At 48.6% G+C, this 16,283-nt stretch overlaps 1 protein-coding gene across 3 annotated transcripts in view; it reads right to left on the reverse strand.

Annotated features, from left to right (window-relative positions):
• Positions 1-16,283, reverse strand: part of mto1 (mitochondrial tRNA translation optimization 1) — a 42,006-nt gene that overhangs the window by 14,709 nt on the left and 11,014 nt on the right. For 2 of the 3 annotated variants that reach the window (XM_088633800.1, XM_088633802.1), the window contains exons 2-4: positions 5,356-5,573; positions 3,504-3,703; positions 416-533 (exon numbers count right to left, since the gene is read on the reverse strand). In XM_088633800.1, the coding sequence (XP_088489926.1) occupies positions 416-533; positions 3,504-3,703; positions 5,356-5,573 (536 nt within the window). The remainder of the gene's footprint in view (positions 1-415; positions 534-3,503; positions 3,704-5,355; positions 5,574-16,283) is intronic. The other variant, XM_088633803.1, reaches the window with a different exon arrangement.

Consider the following 16,283-nt stretch of genomic DNA (forward strand, 5'->3'; position numbering starts at 1 on the left):
ACACACCCCCTCACCTGAGAGAGAGAGAGACAGGCCCACACACACCCCCTCACCTGAGAGAGAAACAGACAGGCCCACACACACACTGAGAGAGAGACAGGCCCACACACACCCCCTCACCTGAGAGAGAGACAGGCCCACACACACACACTGAGAGAGAGACAGACAGGCTCACACACACCCCCTCACCTGAGAGAGAGACGGACAGGCTCACACACACACTGAGAGACAGACAGACAGGCCCACACACACACACCCTCACCTGAGAGAGAGACAGACAGGCCCACACACACCCCCTCACCTGAGAGGGAGAGACAGACAGGCTCCCACGCACGCCGAGAGACAGACAGGCTCCCACGCACGCCGAGAGACAGACAGGCTCCCACGCACACTGAAGGGACACTACAGCACTGACCCAGCCGAACTCCAGTGACCCGGCGCTGTCCAGGACTCTGGGGGTCAGGCTCGTCTGTGAGAAGCTGCTCCACTGAGCTCTCCAGGATGGTCAGCCTGGGAGTGGACATCAGCTCCCGCTGGGGGACACAGAGCAGGAGGGTCAGGCTGGACAGGACCTGGACAGCGTCTCCACGTCTCTGTCTTTCTGTCCAGCTGTGCTCTCAGTACCTGGATGGTGTCCCTGTATGTCTCTCTGTCCAGCTGTGCTCTCAGTACCTGGACAGTGTCTCTGTATGTCTCTCTGTCCAGCTGTGCTCTCAGTACCTGGACAGTGTCTCTGTATGTCTCTCTGTCCAGCTGTGCTCTCAGTACCTGGACAGTGTCTCTGTATGTCTCTCTGTCCAGCTGTGCTCTCAGTACCTGGACGGTGTCTCTGTGTGTCTCTCTGTCCAGCTGTGCTCTCAGTACCTGGACGGTGTCCCTGTGTTCTCTCTGTCCAGCTGTGCTCTCAGTACCTGGACGGTGTCCCTGTGTGTCTCTCTGTCCAGCTGTGCTCTCAGTACCTGGACGGTGTCTCTGTGTGTCTCTCTGTCCAGCTGTGCTCTCAGTACCTGGACAGTGTCTCTGTGTGTCTCTCTGTCCAGCTGTGCTCTCAGTACCTGGACGGTGTCTCTGTGTGTCTCTCTGTCCAGCTGTGCTCTCAGTACCTGGACGGTGTCTCTGTGTGTCTCTCTGTCCAGCTGTGCTCTCAGTACCTGGACGGTGTCTCTGTGTGTCTCTCTGTCCAGCTGTGCTCTCAGTACCTGGACGGTGTCTCTGTGTGTCTCTCTGTCCAGCTGTGCTCTCAGTACCTGGACGGTGTCTCTGTGTGTCTCTCTGTCCAGCTGTGCTCTCAGTACCTGGACGGTGTCTCTGTGTGTCTCTCTGTCCAGCTGTGCTCTCAGTACCTGGACGGTGTCCCTGTGTGTCTCTCTGTCCAGCTGTGCTCTCAGTACCTGGACGGTGTCTCTGTATGTCTCTCTGTCCAGCTGTGCTCTCAGTACCTGGACGGTGTCTCTGTGTGTCTCTCTGTCCAGCTGTGCTCTCAGTACCTGGACGGTGTCTCTGTGTGTCTCTCTGTCCAGCTGTGCTCTCAGTACCTGGACGGTGTCCCTGTGTGTCTCTCTGTCCAGCTGTGCTCTCAGTACCTGGACGGTGTCTCTGTATGTCTCTCTGTCCAGCTGTGCTCTCAGTACCTGGACGGTGTCCCTGTGTATCTCTCTGTCCAGCTGTGCTCTCAGTACCTGGACGGTGTCTCTGTGTGTCTCTCTGTCCAGCTGTGCTCTCAGTACCTGGACGGTGTCCCTGTGTGTCTCTCTGTCCAGCTGTGCTCTCAGTACCTGGACGGTGTCCCTGTGTGTCTCTCTGTCCAGCTGTGCTCTCAGTACCTGGACGGTGTCTCTGTGTGTCTCTCTGTCCAGCTGTGCTCTCAGTACCTGGACGGTGTCTCTGTGTGTCTCTCTGTCCAGCTGTGCTCTCAGTACCTGGACGGTGTCTCTGTGTGTCTCTCTGTCCAGCTGTGCTCTCAGTACCTGGACGGTGTCCCTGTGTGTCTCTCTGTCCAGCTGTGCTCTCAGTACCTGGACGGTGTCTCTGTATGTCTCTCTGTCCAGCTGTGCTCTCAGTACCTGGACGGTGTCCCTGTGTATCTCTCTGTCCAGCTGTGCTCTCAGTACCTGGACGGTGTCTCTGTGTGTCTCTCTGTCCAGCTGTGCTCTCAGTACCTGGACGGTGTCCCTGTGTGTCTCTCTGTCCAGCTGTGCTCTCAGTACCTGGACGGTGTCTCTGTGTGTCTCTCTGTCCAGCTGTGCTCTCAGTACCTGGACGGTGTCTCTGTGTGTCTCTCTGTCCAGCTGTGCTCTCAGTACCTGGACGGTGTCCCTGTGTGTCTCTCTGTCCAGCTGTGCTCTCAGTACCTGGACGGTGTCCCTGTGTGTCTCTCTGTCCAGCTGTGCTCTCAGTACCTGGACGGTGTCCCTGTGTATCTCTCTGTCCAGCTGTGCTCTCAGTACCTGGACGGTGTCTCTGTGTGTCTCTCTGTCCAGCTGTGCTCTCAGTACCTGGACGGTGTCCCTGTGTGTCTCTCTGTCCAGCTGTGCTCTCAGTACCTGGACGGTGTCTCTGTGTGTCTCTCTGTCCAGCTGTGCTCTCAGTACCTGGACGGTGTCTCTGTGTGTCTCTCTGTCCAGCTGTGCTCTCAGTACCTGGACGGTGTCTCTGTGTGTCTCTCTGTCCAGCTGTGCTCTCAGTACCTGGACGGTGTCTCTGTGTGTCTCTCTGTCCAGCTGTGCTCTCAGTACCTGGACGGTGTCTCTGTGTGTCTCTCTGTCCAGCTGTGCTCTCAGTACCTGGACGGTGTCTCTGTATGTCTCTCTGTCCAGCTGTGCTCTCAGTACCTGGACAGTGTCCCTGTGTGTCTCTCTGTCCAGCTGTGCTCTCAGTACCTGGACGGTGTCCCTGTATGTCTCTCTGTCCAGCTGTGCTCTCAGTACCTGGACGGTGTCTCTGTATGTCTCTCTGTCCAGCTGTGCTCTCAGTACCTGGACAGTGTCTCTGTATGTCTCTCTGTCCAGCTGTGCTCTCAGTACCTGGACGGTGTCTCTGTGTGTCTCTCTGTCCAGCTGTGCTCTCAGTACCTGGACGGTGTCTCTGTATGTCTCTCTGTCCAGCTGTGCTCTCAGTACCTGGACGGTGTCCCTGTATGTCTCTCTGTCCAGCTGTGCTCTCAGTACCTGGACGGTGTCTCTGTGTGTCTCTCTGTCCAGCTGTGCTCTCAGTACCTGGACGGTGTCTCTGTATGTCTCTCTGTCCAGCTGTGCTCTCAGTACCTGGACGGTGTCCCTGTATGTCTCTCTGTCCAGCTGTGCTCTCAGTACCTGGACGGTGTCTCTGTGTGTCTCTCTGTCCAGCTGTGCTCTCAGTACCTGGACAGTGTCTCTGTATGTCTCTCTGTCCAGCTGTGCTCTCAGTCCCTGGACAGTGTCTCTGTATGTCTCTCTGTCCAGCTGTGCTCTCAGTCCCTGGACAGTGTCTCTGTGTGTCTCTCTGTCCAGCTGTGCTCTCAGTACCTGGACGGTGTCTCTGTATGTCTCTCTGTCCAGCTGTGCTCTCAGTCCCCAGACTGCGGGACCCTTCCTGCGGTTCAGGACCTTGAAGTGGATCCCACTGCTGTCAGCAGCTCTCCCACAGACGCCATCAAGAGCATCAACTTCCCGAACCAGGTGACCTTTCCCGATCCCACCCATAGAGGGGTTACAGGAGAGAGCCCCTGAGAGAGAGACAGGTTAATACACACACACTGACTGGACACTCCAGTACATGAACACTACACTGAGAGAGAGAGGGGTTAATACAGACACACTGACTAGACACTCCAGTACATTAACACTGCACTGAGAGAGAGAGGGGTTAATACACACACACTGACTGGACACTCCAGTACATTAACACTGCACTGAGAGAGAGGGGTTAATACAGACACACTGACTGGACACTCCAGTACATTAACACTGCACTGAGAGAGAGGGGTTAATACAGACACACTGACTGGACACTCCAGTACATTAACACTGCACTGAGAGAGAGAGGGGTTAATACACACACACTGACTGGACACTCCAGTACATGAACACTACACTGAGAGAGAGGGGTTAATACAGACACACTGACTGGACACTCCAGTACATTAACACTGCACTGAGAGAGAGAGGGGTTAATACAGACACACTGACTGGACACTCCAGTACATTAACACTGCACTGAGAGAGAGAGGGGTTAATACACACACACTGACTGGACACTCCAGTACATTAACACTGCACTGAGAGAGAGGGGTTAATACAGACACACTGACTGGACACTCCAGTACATTAACACTGCACTGAGAGAGAGGGGTTAATACAGACACACTGACTGGACACTCCAGTACATTAACACTGCACTGAGAGAGAGGGGTTAATACAGACACACTGACTGGACACTCCAGTACATTAACACTGCACTGAGAGAGAGGGGTTAATACAGACACACTGACTGGACACTCCAGTACATGAACACTGCACTGAGAGAGAGAGGGGTTAATACACACACACTGACTGGACACTCCAGTACATTAACACTGCACTGAGAGAGAGAGGGGTTAATACAGACACACTGACTGGACACTCCAGTACATTAACACTGCACTGAGAGAGAGAGGGGTTAATACACACACTGACTGGACACTCCAGTACATTAACACTGCACTGAGAGAGAGGGGTTCATACACACACACTGACTGGACACTCCAGTACATTAACACTGCACTGAGAGAGAGGGGGGTTAATACAGACACACTGACTGGACACTCCAGTACATTAACACTGCACTGAGAGAGAGAGGGGTTAATACAGACACACTGACTGGACACTCCAGTACATTAACACTGCACTGAGAGAGAGAGGGGTTCATACAGACACACTGACTGGACACTCCAGTACATTAACACTGCACTGAGAGAGAGGGGTTAATACAGACACACTGACTGGACACTCCAGTACATTAACACTGCACTGAGAGAGAGAGGGGTTAATACAGACACACTGACTGGACACTCCAGTACATCAACACTGCACTGAGAGAGAGAGGGGTTCATACAGACACACTGACTGGACACTCCAGTACATTAACACTGCACTGAGAGAGAGGGGTTAATACAGACACACTGACTGGACACTCCAGTACATGAACACTGCACTGAGAGAGAGGGGTTAATACAGACACACTGACTGGACACTCCAGTACATTAACACTGCACTGAGAGAGAGAGGGGTTAATACAGACACACTGACTGGACACTCCAGTACATTAACACTGCACTGAGAGAGAGGGGGGTTAATACAGATACTCAGAGGGGTTAGTAGTCTGGGAGTATTTACTCACCAATAGTTGCAATTCGCTGGGTGATGAGCAAAGTCTCCGCCCCCAGCCTAGTTGCCGCGGCAGCAGCCTCAGTCCCTGCATGGCCGCCTCCCACCACGATGACATCATAGCGCCCTCTGTCACTCCCACCTCCTGAGGGGCGTGAAGGGACTGAGAGGAAGTCCCGCCCCAGTCGCCAGAACAATCGCCGTGGAAACATGAGAGACATCTGTGGGGAACTTAGAAATTATTAATAAAGTCATTAATACTACTCTAACTACTGCTGCTAATACTGGCACTAATAATTATTAATCACCACTGTCACTGTCAACACCAGCACCACTGACCCCGTTACACACTGACACTGTCACTGACACTGCTGTAACTACTGCTGCTGCTAATACTGGCACTAATAATTATTAATCACCACTGTCACTGTCAACACCAGCACCACTGACCCTGTTACACACTGACACTGTCACTGACACTGCTGTAACTACTGCTGCTGCTAATACTGGCACTAATAATTATTAATCACCACTGTCACTGTCAACACCAGCACCACTGACCCCGTTACACACTGACACTGTCACTGACACTGCTGTAACTACTGCTGCTGCTAATACTGGCACTAATAATTATTAATCACCACTGTCACTGTCAACACCAGCACCACTGACCCCGTTACACACTGACACTGTCACTGACACTGCTGTAACTACTGCTGCTGCTAATACTGGCACTAATAATTATTAATCACCACTGTCACTGTCAACACCAGCACCACTGACCCTGTTACACACTGACACTGTCACTGACACTGCTGTAACTACTGCTGCTGCTAATACTGGCACTAATAATTATTAATCACCACTGTCACTGTCAACACCAGCACCACTGACCCCGTTACACACTGACACTGTCACTGACACTGCTGTAACTACTGCTGCTGCTAATACTGGCACTAATAATTATTAATCACCACTGTCACTGTCAACACCAGCACCACTGACCCCGTTACACACTGACACTGTCACTGACACTGCTGTAACTACTGCTGCTGCTAATACTGGCACTAATAATTATTAATCACCACTGTCACTGTCAACACCAGCACCACTGACCCTGTTACACACTGACACTGTCACTGACACTGCTGTAACTACTGCTGCTGCTAATACTGGCACTAATAATTATTAATCACCACTGTCACTGTCAACACCAGCACCACTGACCCCGTTACACACTGACACCGTCACTGACACTGCTGTAACTACTGCTGCTGCTAATACTGGCACTAATAATTATTAATCACCACTGTCACTGTCAACACCAGCACCACTGACCCCGTTACACACTGACACCGTCACTGACACTGCTGTAACTACTGCTGCTGCTAATACTGGTACTAATAATTATTAATCACCACTGTCACTGTCAACACCAGCACCACTGACCCCGTTACACACTGACACTGTCACTGACACTGCTGTAACTACTGCTGCTGCTAATACTGGCACTAATAATTATTAATCACCACTGTCACTGTCAACACCAGCACCACTGACCCCGTTACACACTGACACTGTCACTGACACTGCTGTAACTACTGCTGCTGCTAATACTGGCACTAATAATTATTAATCACCACTGTCACTGTCAACACCAGCACCACTGACCCTGTTACACACTGACACCGTCACTGACACTGCTGTAACTACTGCTGCTGCTAATACTGGCACTAATAATTATTAATCACCACTGTCACTGTCAACACCAGCACCACTGACCCCGTTACACACTGACACTGTCACTGACACTGCTGTAACTACTGCTGCTGCTAATACTGGCACTAATAATTATTAATCACCACTGTCACTGTCAACACCAGCACCACTGACCCCGTTACACACTGACACTGTCACTGACACTGCTGTAACTACTGCTGCTGCTAATACTGGCACTAATAATTATTAATCACCACTGTCACTGTCAACACCAGCACCACTGACCCTGTTACACACTGACACTGTCACTGACACTGCTGTAACTACTGCTGCTGCTAATACTGGCACTAATCATTATTAATCACCACTGTCACTGTCAACACCAGCACCACTGACCCCGTTACACACTGACACCGTCACTGACACTGCTGTAACTACTGCTGCTGCTAATACTGGCACTAATCATTATTAATCACCACTGTCACTGTCAACACCAGCACCACTGACCCCGTTACACACTGACACTGTCACTGACACTGCTGTAACTACTGCTGCTGCTAATACTGGCACTAATCATTATTAATCACCACTGTCACTGTCAACACCAGCACCACTGACCCTGTTACACACTGACACTGTCACTGACACTGCTGTAACTACTGCTGCTGCTAATACTGGCACTAATCATTATTAATCACCACTGTCACTGTCAACACCAGCACCACTGACCCCGTTACACACTGACACCGTCACTGACACTGCTGTAACTACTGCTGCTGCTAATACTGGCACTAATAATTATTAATCACCACTGTCACTGTCAACACCAGCACCACTGACCCCGTTACACACTGACACCGTCACTGACACTGCTGTAACTACTGCTGCTGCCAATACTGGCACTAATAATTATTAATCACCACTGTCACTGTCAACACCAGCACCACTGACCCCGTTACACACTGACACCGTCACTGACACTGCTGTAACTACTGCTGCTGCTAATACTGGCACTAATAATTATTAATCACCACTGTCACTGTCAACACCAGCACCACTGACCCCGTTACACACTGACACTGTCACTGACACTGCTGTAACTACTGCTGCTGCTAATACTGGCACTAATAATTATTAATCACCACTGTCACTGTCAACACCAGCACCACTGACCCCGTTACACACTGACACTGTCACTGACACTGCTGTAACTACTGCTGCTGCTAATACTGGCACTAATAATTATTAATCACCACTGTCACTGTCAACACCAGCACCACTGACCCCGTTACACACTGACACTGTCACTGACACTGCTGTAACTACTGCTGCTGCTAATACTGGCACTAATAATTATTAATCACCACTGTCACTGTCAACACCAGCACCACTGACCCCGTTACACACTGACACTGTCACTGACACTGCTGTAACTACTGCTGCTGCTAATACTGGCACTAATAATTATTAATCACCACTGTCACTGTCAACACCAGCACCACTGACCCCGTTACACACTGACACCGTCACTGACACTGCTGTAACTACTGCTGCTGCTAATACTGGCACTAATAATTATTAATCACCACTGTCACTGTCAACACCAGCACCACTGACCCCGTTACACACTGACACTGTCACTGACACTGCTGTAACTACTGCTGCTGCTAATACTGGCACTAATAATTATTAATCACCACTGTCACTGTCAACACCAGCACCACTGACCCCGTTACACACTGACACTGTCACTGACACTGCTGTAACTACTGCTGCTGCTAATACTGGCACTAATAATTATTAATCACCACTGTCACTGTCAACACCAGCACCACTGACCCCGTTACACACTGACACTGTCACTGACACTGCTGTAACTACTGCTGCTGCTAATACTGGCACTAATAATTATTAATCACCACTGTCACTGTCAACACCAGCACCACTGACCCCGTTACACACTGACACTGTCACTGACACTGCTGTAACTACTGCTGCTGCTAATACTGGCACTAATAATTATTAATCACCACTGTCACTGTCAACACCAGCACCACTGACCCCGTTACACACTGACACTGTCACTGACACTGCTGTAACTACTGCTGCTGCTAATACTGGCACTAATAATTATTAATCACCACTGTCACTGTCAACACCAGCACCACTGACCCCGTTACACACTGACACTGTCACTGACACTGCTGTAACTACTGCTGCTGCTAATACTGGCACTAATAATTATTAATCACCACTGTCACTGTCAACACCAGCACCACTGACCCCGTTACACACTGACACTGTCACTGACACTGCTGTAACTACTGCTGCTGCTAATACTGGCACTAATAATTATTAATCACCACTGTCACTGTCAACACCAGCACCACTGACCCCGTTACACACTGACACTGTCACTGACACTGCTGTAACTACTGCTGCTGCTAATACTGGCACTAATAATTATTAATCACCACTGTCACTGTCAACACCAGCACCACTGACCCCGTTACACACTGACACTGTCACTGACACTGCTGTAACTACTGCTGCTGCTAATACTGGCACTAATAATTATTAATCACCACTGTCACTGTCAACACCAGCACCACTGACCCCGTTACACACTGACACTGTCACTGACACTGCTGTAACTACTGCTGCTGCTAATACTGGCACTAATAATTATTAATCACCACTGTCACTGTCAACACCAGCACCACTGACCCCGTTACACACTGACACTGTCACTGACACTGCTGTAACTACTGCTGCTGCTAATACTGGCACTAATAATTATTAATCACCACTGTCACTGTCAACACCAGCACCACTGACCCTGTTACACACTGACACTGTCACTGACACTGCTGTAACTACTGCTGCTGCTAATACTGGCACTAATAATTATTAATCACCACTGTCACTGTCAACACCAGCACCACTGACCCCGTTACACACTGACACTGTCACTGACACTGCTGTAACTACTGCTGCTGCTAATACTGGCACTAATAATTATTAATCACCACTGTCACTGTCAACACCAGCACCACTGACCCCGTTACACACTGACACTGTCACTGACACTGCTGTAACTACTGCTGCTGCTAATACTGGCACTAATAATTATTAATCACCACTGTCACTGTCAACACCAGCACCACTGACCCCGTTACACACTGACACTGTCACTGACACTGCTGTAACTACTGCTGCTGCTAATACTGGCACTAATAATTATTAATCACCACTGTCACTGTCAACACCAGCACCACTGACCCCGTTACACACTGACACTGTCACTGACACTGCTGTAACTACTGCTGCTGCTAATACTGGCACTAATAATTATTAATCACCACTGTCACTGTCAACACCAGCACCACTGACCCCGTTACACACTGACACTGTCACTGACACTGCTGTAACTACTGCTGCTGCTAATACTGGCACTAATAATTATTAATCACCACTGTCACTGTCAACACCAGCACCACTGACCCCGTTACACACTGACACTGTCACTGACACTGCTGTAACTACTGCTGCTGCTAATACTGGCACTAATAATTATTAATCACCACTGTCACTGTCAACACCAGCACCACTGACCCCGTTACACACTGACACTGTCACTGACACTGCTGTAACTACTGCTGCTGCTAATACTGGCACTAATAATTATTAATCACCACTGTCACTGTCAACACCAGCACCACTGACCCCGTTACACACTGACACTGTCACTGACACTGCTGTAACTACTGCTGCTGCTAATACTGGCACTAATAATTATTAATCACCACTGTCACTGTCAACACCAGCACCACTGACCCCGTTACACACTGACACTGTCACTGACACTGCTGTAACTACTGCTGCTGCTAATACTGGCACTAATAATTATTAATCACCACTGTCACTGTCAACACCAGCACCACTGACCCCGTTACACACTGACACTGTCACTGACACTGCTGTAACTACTGCTGCTGCTAATACTGGCACTAATAATTATTAATCACCACTGTCACTGTCAACACCAGCACCACTGACCCCGTTACACACTGACACTGTCACTGACACTGCTGTAACTACTGCTGCTGCTAATACTGGCACTAATAATTATTAATCACCACTGTCACTGTCAACACCAGCACCACTGACCCCGTTACACACTGACACTGTCACTGACACTGCTGTAACTACTGCTGCTGCTAATACTGGCACTAATAATTATTAATCACCACTGTCACTGTCAACACCAGCACCACTGACCCCGTTACACACTGACACTGTCACTGACACTGCTGTAACTACTGCTGCTGCCAATACTGGCACTAATAATTATTAATCACCACTGTCACTGTCAACACCAGCACCACTGACCCCGTTACACACTGACACTGTCACTGACACTGCTGTAACTACTGCTGCTGCTAATACTGGCACTAATAATTATTAATCACCACTGTCACTGTCAACACCAGCACCACTGACCCCGTTACACACTGACACTGTCACTGACACTGCTGTAACTACTGCTGCTGCTAATACTGGCACTAATAATTATTAATCACCACTGTCACTGTCAACACCAGCACCACTGACCCCGTTACACACTGACACTGTCACTGACACTGCTGTAACTACTGCTGCTGCTAATACTGGCACTAATAATTATTAATCACCACTGTCACTGTCAACACCAGCACCACTGACCCTGTTACACACTGACACTGTCACTGACACTGCTGTAACTACTGCTGCTGCTAATACTGGCACTAATAATTATTAATCACCACTGTCACTGTCAACACCAGCACCACTGACCCCGTTACACACTGACACTGTCACTGACACTGCTGTAACTACTGCTGCTGCTAATACTGGCACTAATAATTATTAATCACCACTGTCACTGTCAACACCAGCACCACTGACCCCGTTACACACTGACACTGTCACTGACACTGCTGTAACTACTGCTGCTGCTAATACTGGCACTAATAATTATTAATCACCACTGTCACTGTCAACACCAGCACCACTGACCCCGTTACACACTGACACTGTCACTGACACTGCTGTAACTACTGCTGCTGCTAATACTGGCACTAATAATTATTAATCACCACTGTCACTGTCAACACCAGCACCACTGACCCCGTTACACACTGACACTGTCACTGACACTGCTGTAACTACTGCTGCTGCTAATACTGGCACTAATAATTATTAATCACCACTGTCACTGTCAACACCAGCACCACTGACCCCGTTACACACTGACACTGTCACTGACACTGCTGTAACTACTGCTGCTGCTAATACTGGCACTAATAATTATTAATCACCACTGTCACTGTCAACACCAGCACCACTGACCCCGTTACACACTGACACTGTCACTGACACTGCTGTAACTACTGCTGCTGCTAATACTGGCACTAATAATTATTAATCACCACTGTCACTGTCAACACCAGCACCACTGACCCCGTTACACACTGACACTGTCACTGACACTGCTGTAACTACTGCTGCTGCTAATACTGGCACTAATAATTATTAATCACCACTGTCACTGTCAACACCAGCACCACTGACCCTGTTACACACTGACACTGTCACTGACACTGCTGTAACTACTGCTGCTGCTAATACTGGCACTAATAATTATTAATCACCACTGTCACTGTCAACACCAGCACCACTGACCCCGTTACACACTGACACTGTCACTGACACTGCTGTAACTACTGCTGCTGCTAATACTGGCACTAATAATTATTAATCACCACTGTCACTGTCAACACCAGCACCACTGACCCCGTTACACACTGACACCGTCACTGACACTGCTGTAACTACTGCTGCTGCTAATACTGGCACTAATAATTATTAATCACCACTGTCACTGTCAACACCAGCACCACTGACCCCGTTACACACTGACACTGTCACTGACACTGCTGTAACTACTGCTGCTGCTAATACTGGCACTAATAATTATTAATCACCACTGTCACTGTCAACACCAGCACCACTGACCCCGTTACACACTGACACTGTCACTGACACTGCTGTAACTACTGCTGCTGCTAATACTGGCACTAATAATTATTAATCACCACTGTCACTGTCAACACCAGCACCACTGACCCTGTTACACACTGACACTGTCACTGACACTGCTGTAACTACTGCTGCTGCTAATACTGGCACTAATAATTATTAATCACCACTGTCACTGTCAACACCAGCACCACTGACCCCGTTACACACTGACACTGTCACTGACACTGCTGTAACTACTGCTGCTGCTAATACTGGCACTAATAATTATTAATCACCACTGTCACTGTCAACACCAGCACCACTGACCCTGTTACACACTGACACTGTCACTGACACTGCTGTAACTACTGCTGCTGCTAATACTGGCACTAATAATTATTAATCACCACTGTCACTGTCAACACCAGCACCACTGACCCCGTTACACACTGACACTGTCACTGACACTGCTGTAACTACTGCTGCTGCTAATACTGGCACTAATAATTATTAATCACCACTGTCACTGTCAACACCAGCACCACTGACCCTGTTACACACTGACACTGTCACTGACACTGCTGTAACTACTGCTGCTGCTAATACTGGCACTAATAATTATTAATCACCACTGTCACTGTCAACACCAGCACCACTGACCCTGTTACACACTGACACTGTCACTGACACTGCTGTAACTACTGCTGCTGCTAATACTGGCACTAATAATTATTAATCACCACTGTCACTGTCAACACCAGCACCACTGACCCCGTTACACACTGACACTGTCACTGACACTGCTGTAACTACTGCTGCTGCTAATACTGGCACTAATAATTATTAATCACCACTGTCACTGTCAACACCAGCACCACTGACCCTGTTACACACTGACACTGTCACTGACACTGCTGTAACTACTGCTGCTGCTAATACTGGCACTAATAATTATTAATCACCACTGTCACTGTCAACACCAGCACCACTGACCCTGTTACACACTGACACTGTCACTGACACTGCTGTAACTACTGCTGCTGCTAATACTGGCACTAATAATTATTAATCACCACTGTCACTGTCAACACCAGCACCACTGACCCTGTTACACACTGACACTGTCACTGACACTGCTGTAACTACTGCTGCTGCTAATACTGGCACTAATAATTATTAATCACCACTGTCACTGTCAACACCAGCACCACTGACCCCGTTACACACTGACACTGTCACTGACACTGCTGTAACTACTGCTGCTGCTAATACTGGCACTAATAATTATTAATCACCACTGTCACTGTCAACACCAGCACCACTGACCCCGTTACACACTGACACTGTCACTGACACTGCTGTAACTACTGCTGCTGCTAATACTGGCACTAATAATTATTAATCACCACTGTCACTGTCAACACCAGCACCACTGACCCCGTTACACACTGACACTGTCACTGACACTGCTGTAACTACTGCTGCTGCTAATACTGGCACTAATAATTATTAATCACCACTGTCACTGTCAACACCAGCACCACTGACCCCGTTACACACTGACACTGTCACTGACACTGCTGTAACTACTGCTGCTGCTAATACTGGCACTAATAATTATTAATCACCACTGTCACTGTCAACACCAGCACCACTGACCCTGTTACACACTGACACTGTCACTGACACTGCTGTAACTACTGCTGCTGCTAATACTGGCACTAATAATTATTAATCACCACTGTCACTGTCAACACCAGCACCACTGACCCTGTTACACACTGACACTGTCACTGACACTGCTGTAACTACTGCTGCTGCTAATACTGGCACTAATAATTATTAATCACCACTGTCACTGTCAACACCAGCACCACTGACCCCGTTACACACTGACACTGTCACTGACACTGCTGTAACTACTGCTGCTGCTAATACTGGCACTAATAATTATTAATCACCACTGTCACTGTCAACACCAGCACCACTGACCCCGTTACACACTGACACTGTCACTGACACTGCTGTAACTACTGCTGCTGCTAATACTGGCACTAATAATTATTAATCACCACTGTCACTGTCAACACCAGCACCACTGACCCTGTTACACACTGACACTGTCACTGACACTGCTGTAACTACTGCTGCTGCTAATACTGGCACTAATAATTATTAATCACCACTGTCACTGTCAACACCAGCACCACTGACCCCGTTACACACTGACACTGTCACTGACACTGCTGTAACTACTGCTGCTGCTAATACTGGCACTAATAATTATTAATCACCACTGTCACTGTCAACACCAGCACCACTGACCCTGTTACACACTGACACTGTCACTGACACTGCTGTAACTACTGCTGCTGCTAATACTGGCACTAATAATTATTAATCACCACTGTCACTGTCAACACCAGCACCACTGACCCTGTTACACACTGACACTGTCACTGACACTGCTGTAACTACTGCTGCTGCTAATACTGGCACTAATAATTATTAATCACCACTGTCACTGTCAACACCAGCACCACTGACCCTGTTACACACTGACACTGTCACTGACACTGCTGTAACTACTGCTGCTGCTAATACTGGCACTAATAATTATTAATCACCACTGTCACTGTCAACACCAGCACCACTGACCCCGTTACACACTGACACTGTCACTGACACTGCTGTAACTACTGCTGCTGCTAATACTGGCACTAATAATTATTAATCACCACTGTCACTGTCAACACCAGCACCACTGACCCTGTTACACACTGACACTGTCACTGACACTGCTGTAACTACTGCTGCTGCTAATACTGGCACTAATAATTATTAATCACCACTGTCACTGTCAACACCAGCACCACTGACCCCGTTACACACTGGCACTGTCACTGACACTGCTGTAACTACTGCTGCTGCTAATACTGGCACTAATAATTATTAATCACCACTGTCACTGTCAACACCAGCACCACTGACCCTGTTACACACTGACACTGTCACTGACACTGCTGTAACTACTGCTGCTGCTAATACTGGCACTAATAATTATTAATCACCACTGTCACTGTCAACACCAGCACCACTGACCCTGTTACACACTGACACTGTCACTGACACTGCTGTAACTACTGCTGCTGCTAATAC

This window comes from Lepisosteus platostomus, chromosome 6 (genome assembly GCF_059453375.1).
Source record: "Lepisosteus platostomus isolate fLepPlt1 chromosome 6, fLepPlt1.hap1, whole genome shotgun sequence".
In the NCBI taxonomy this organism is placed as follows: Eukaryota; Metazoa; Chordata; class Actinopteri; order Semionotiformes; family Lepisosteidae; genus Lepisosteus; species Lepisosteus platostomus.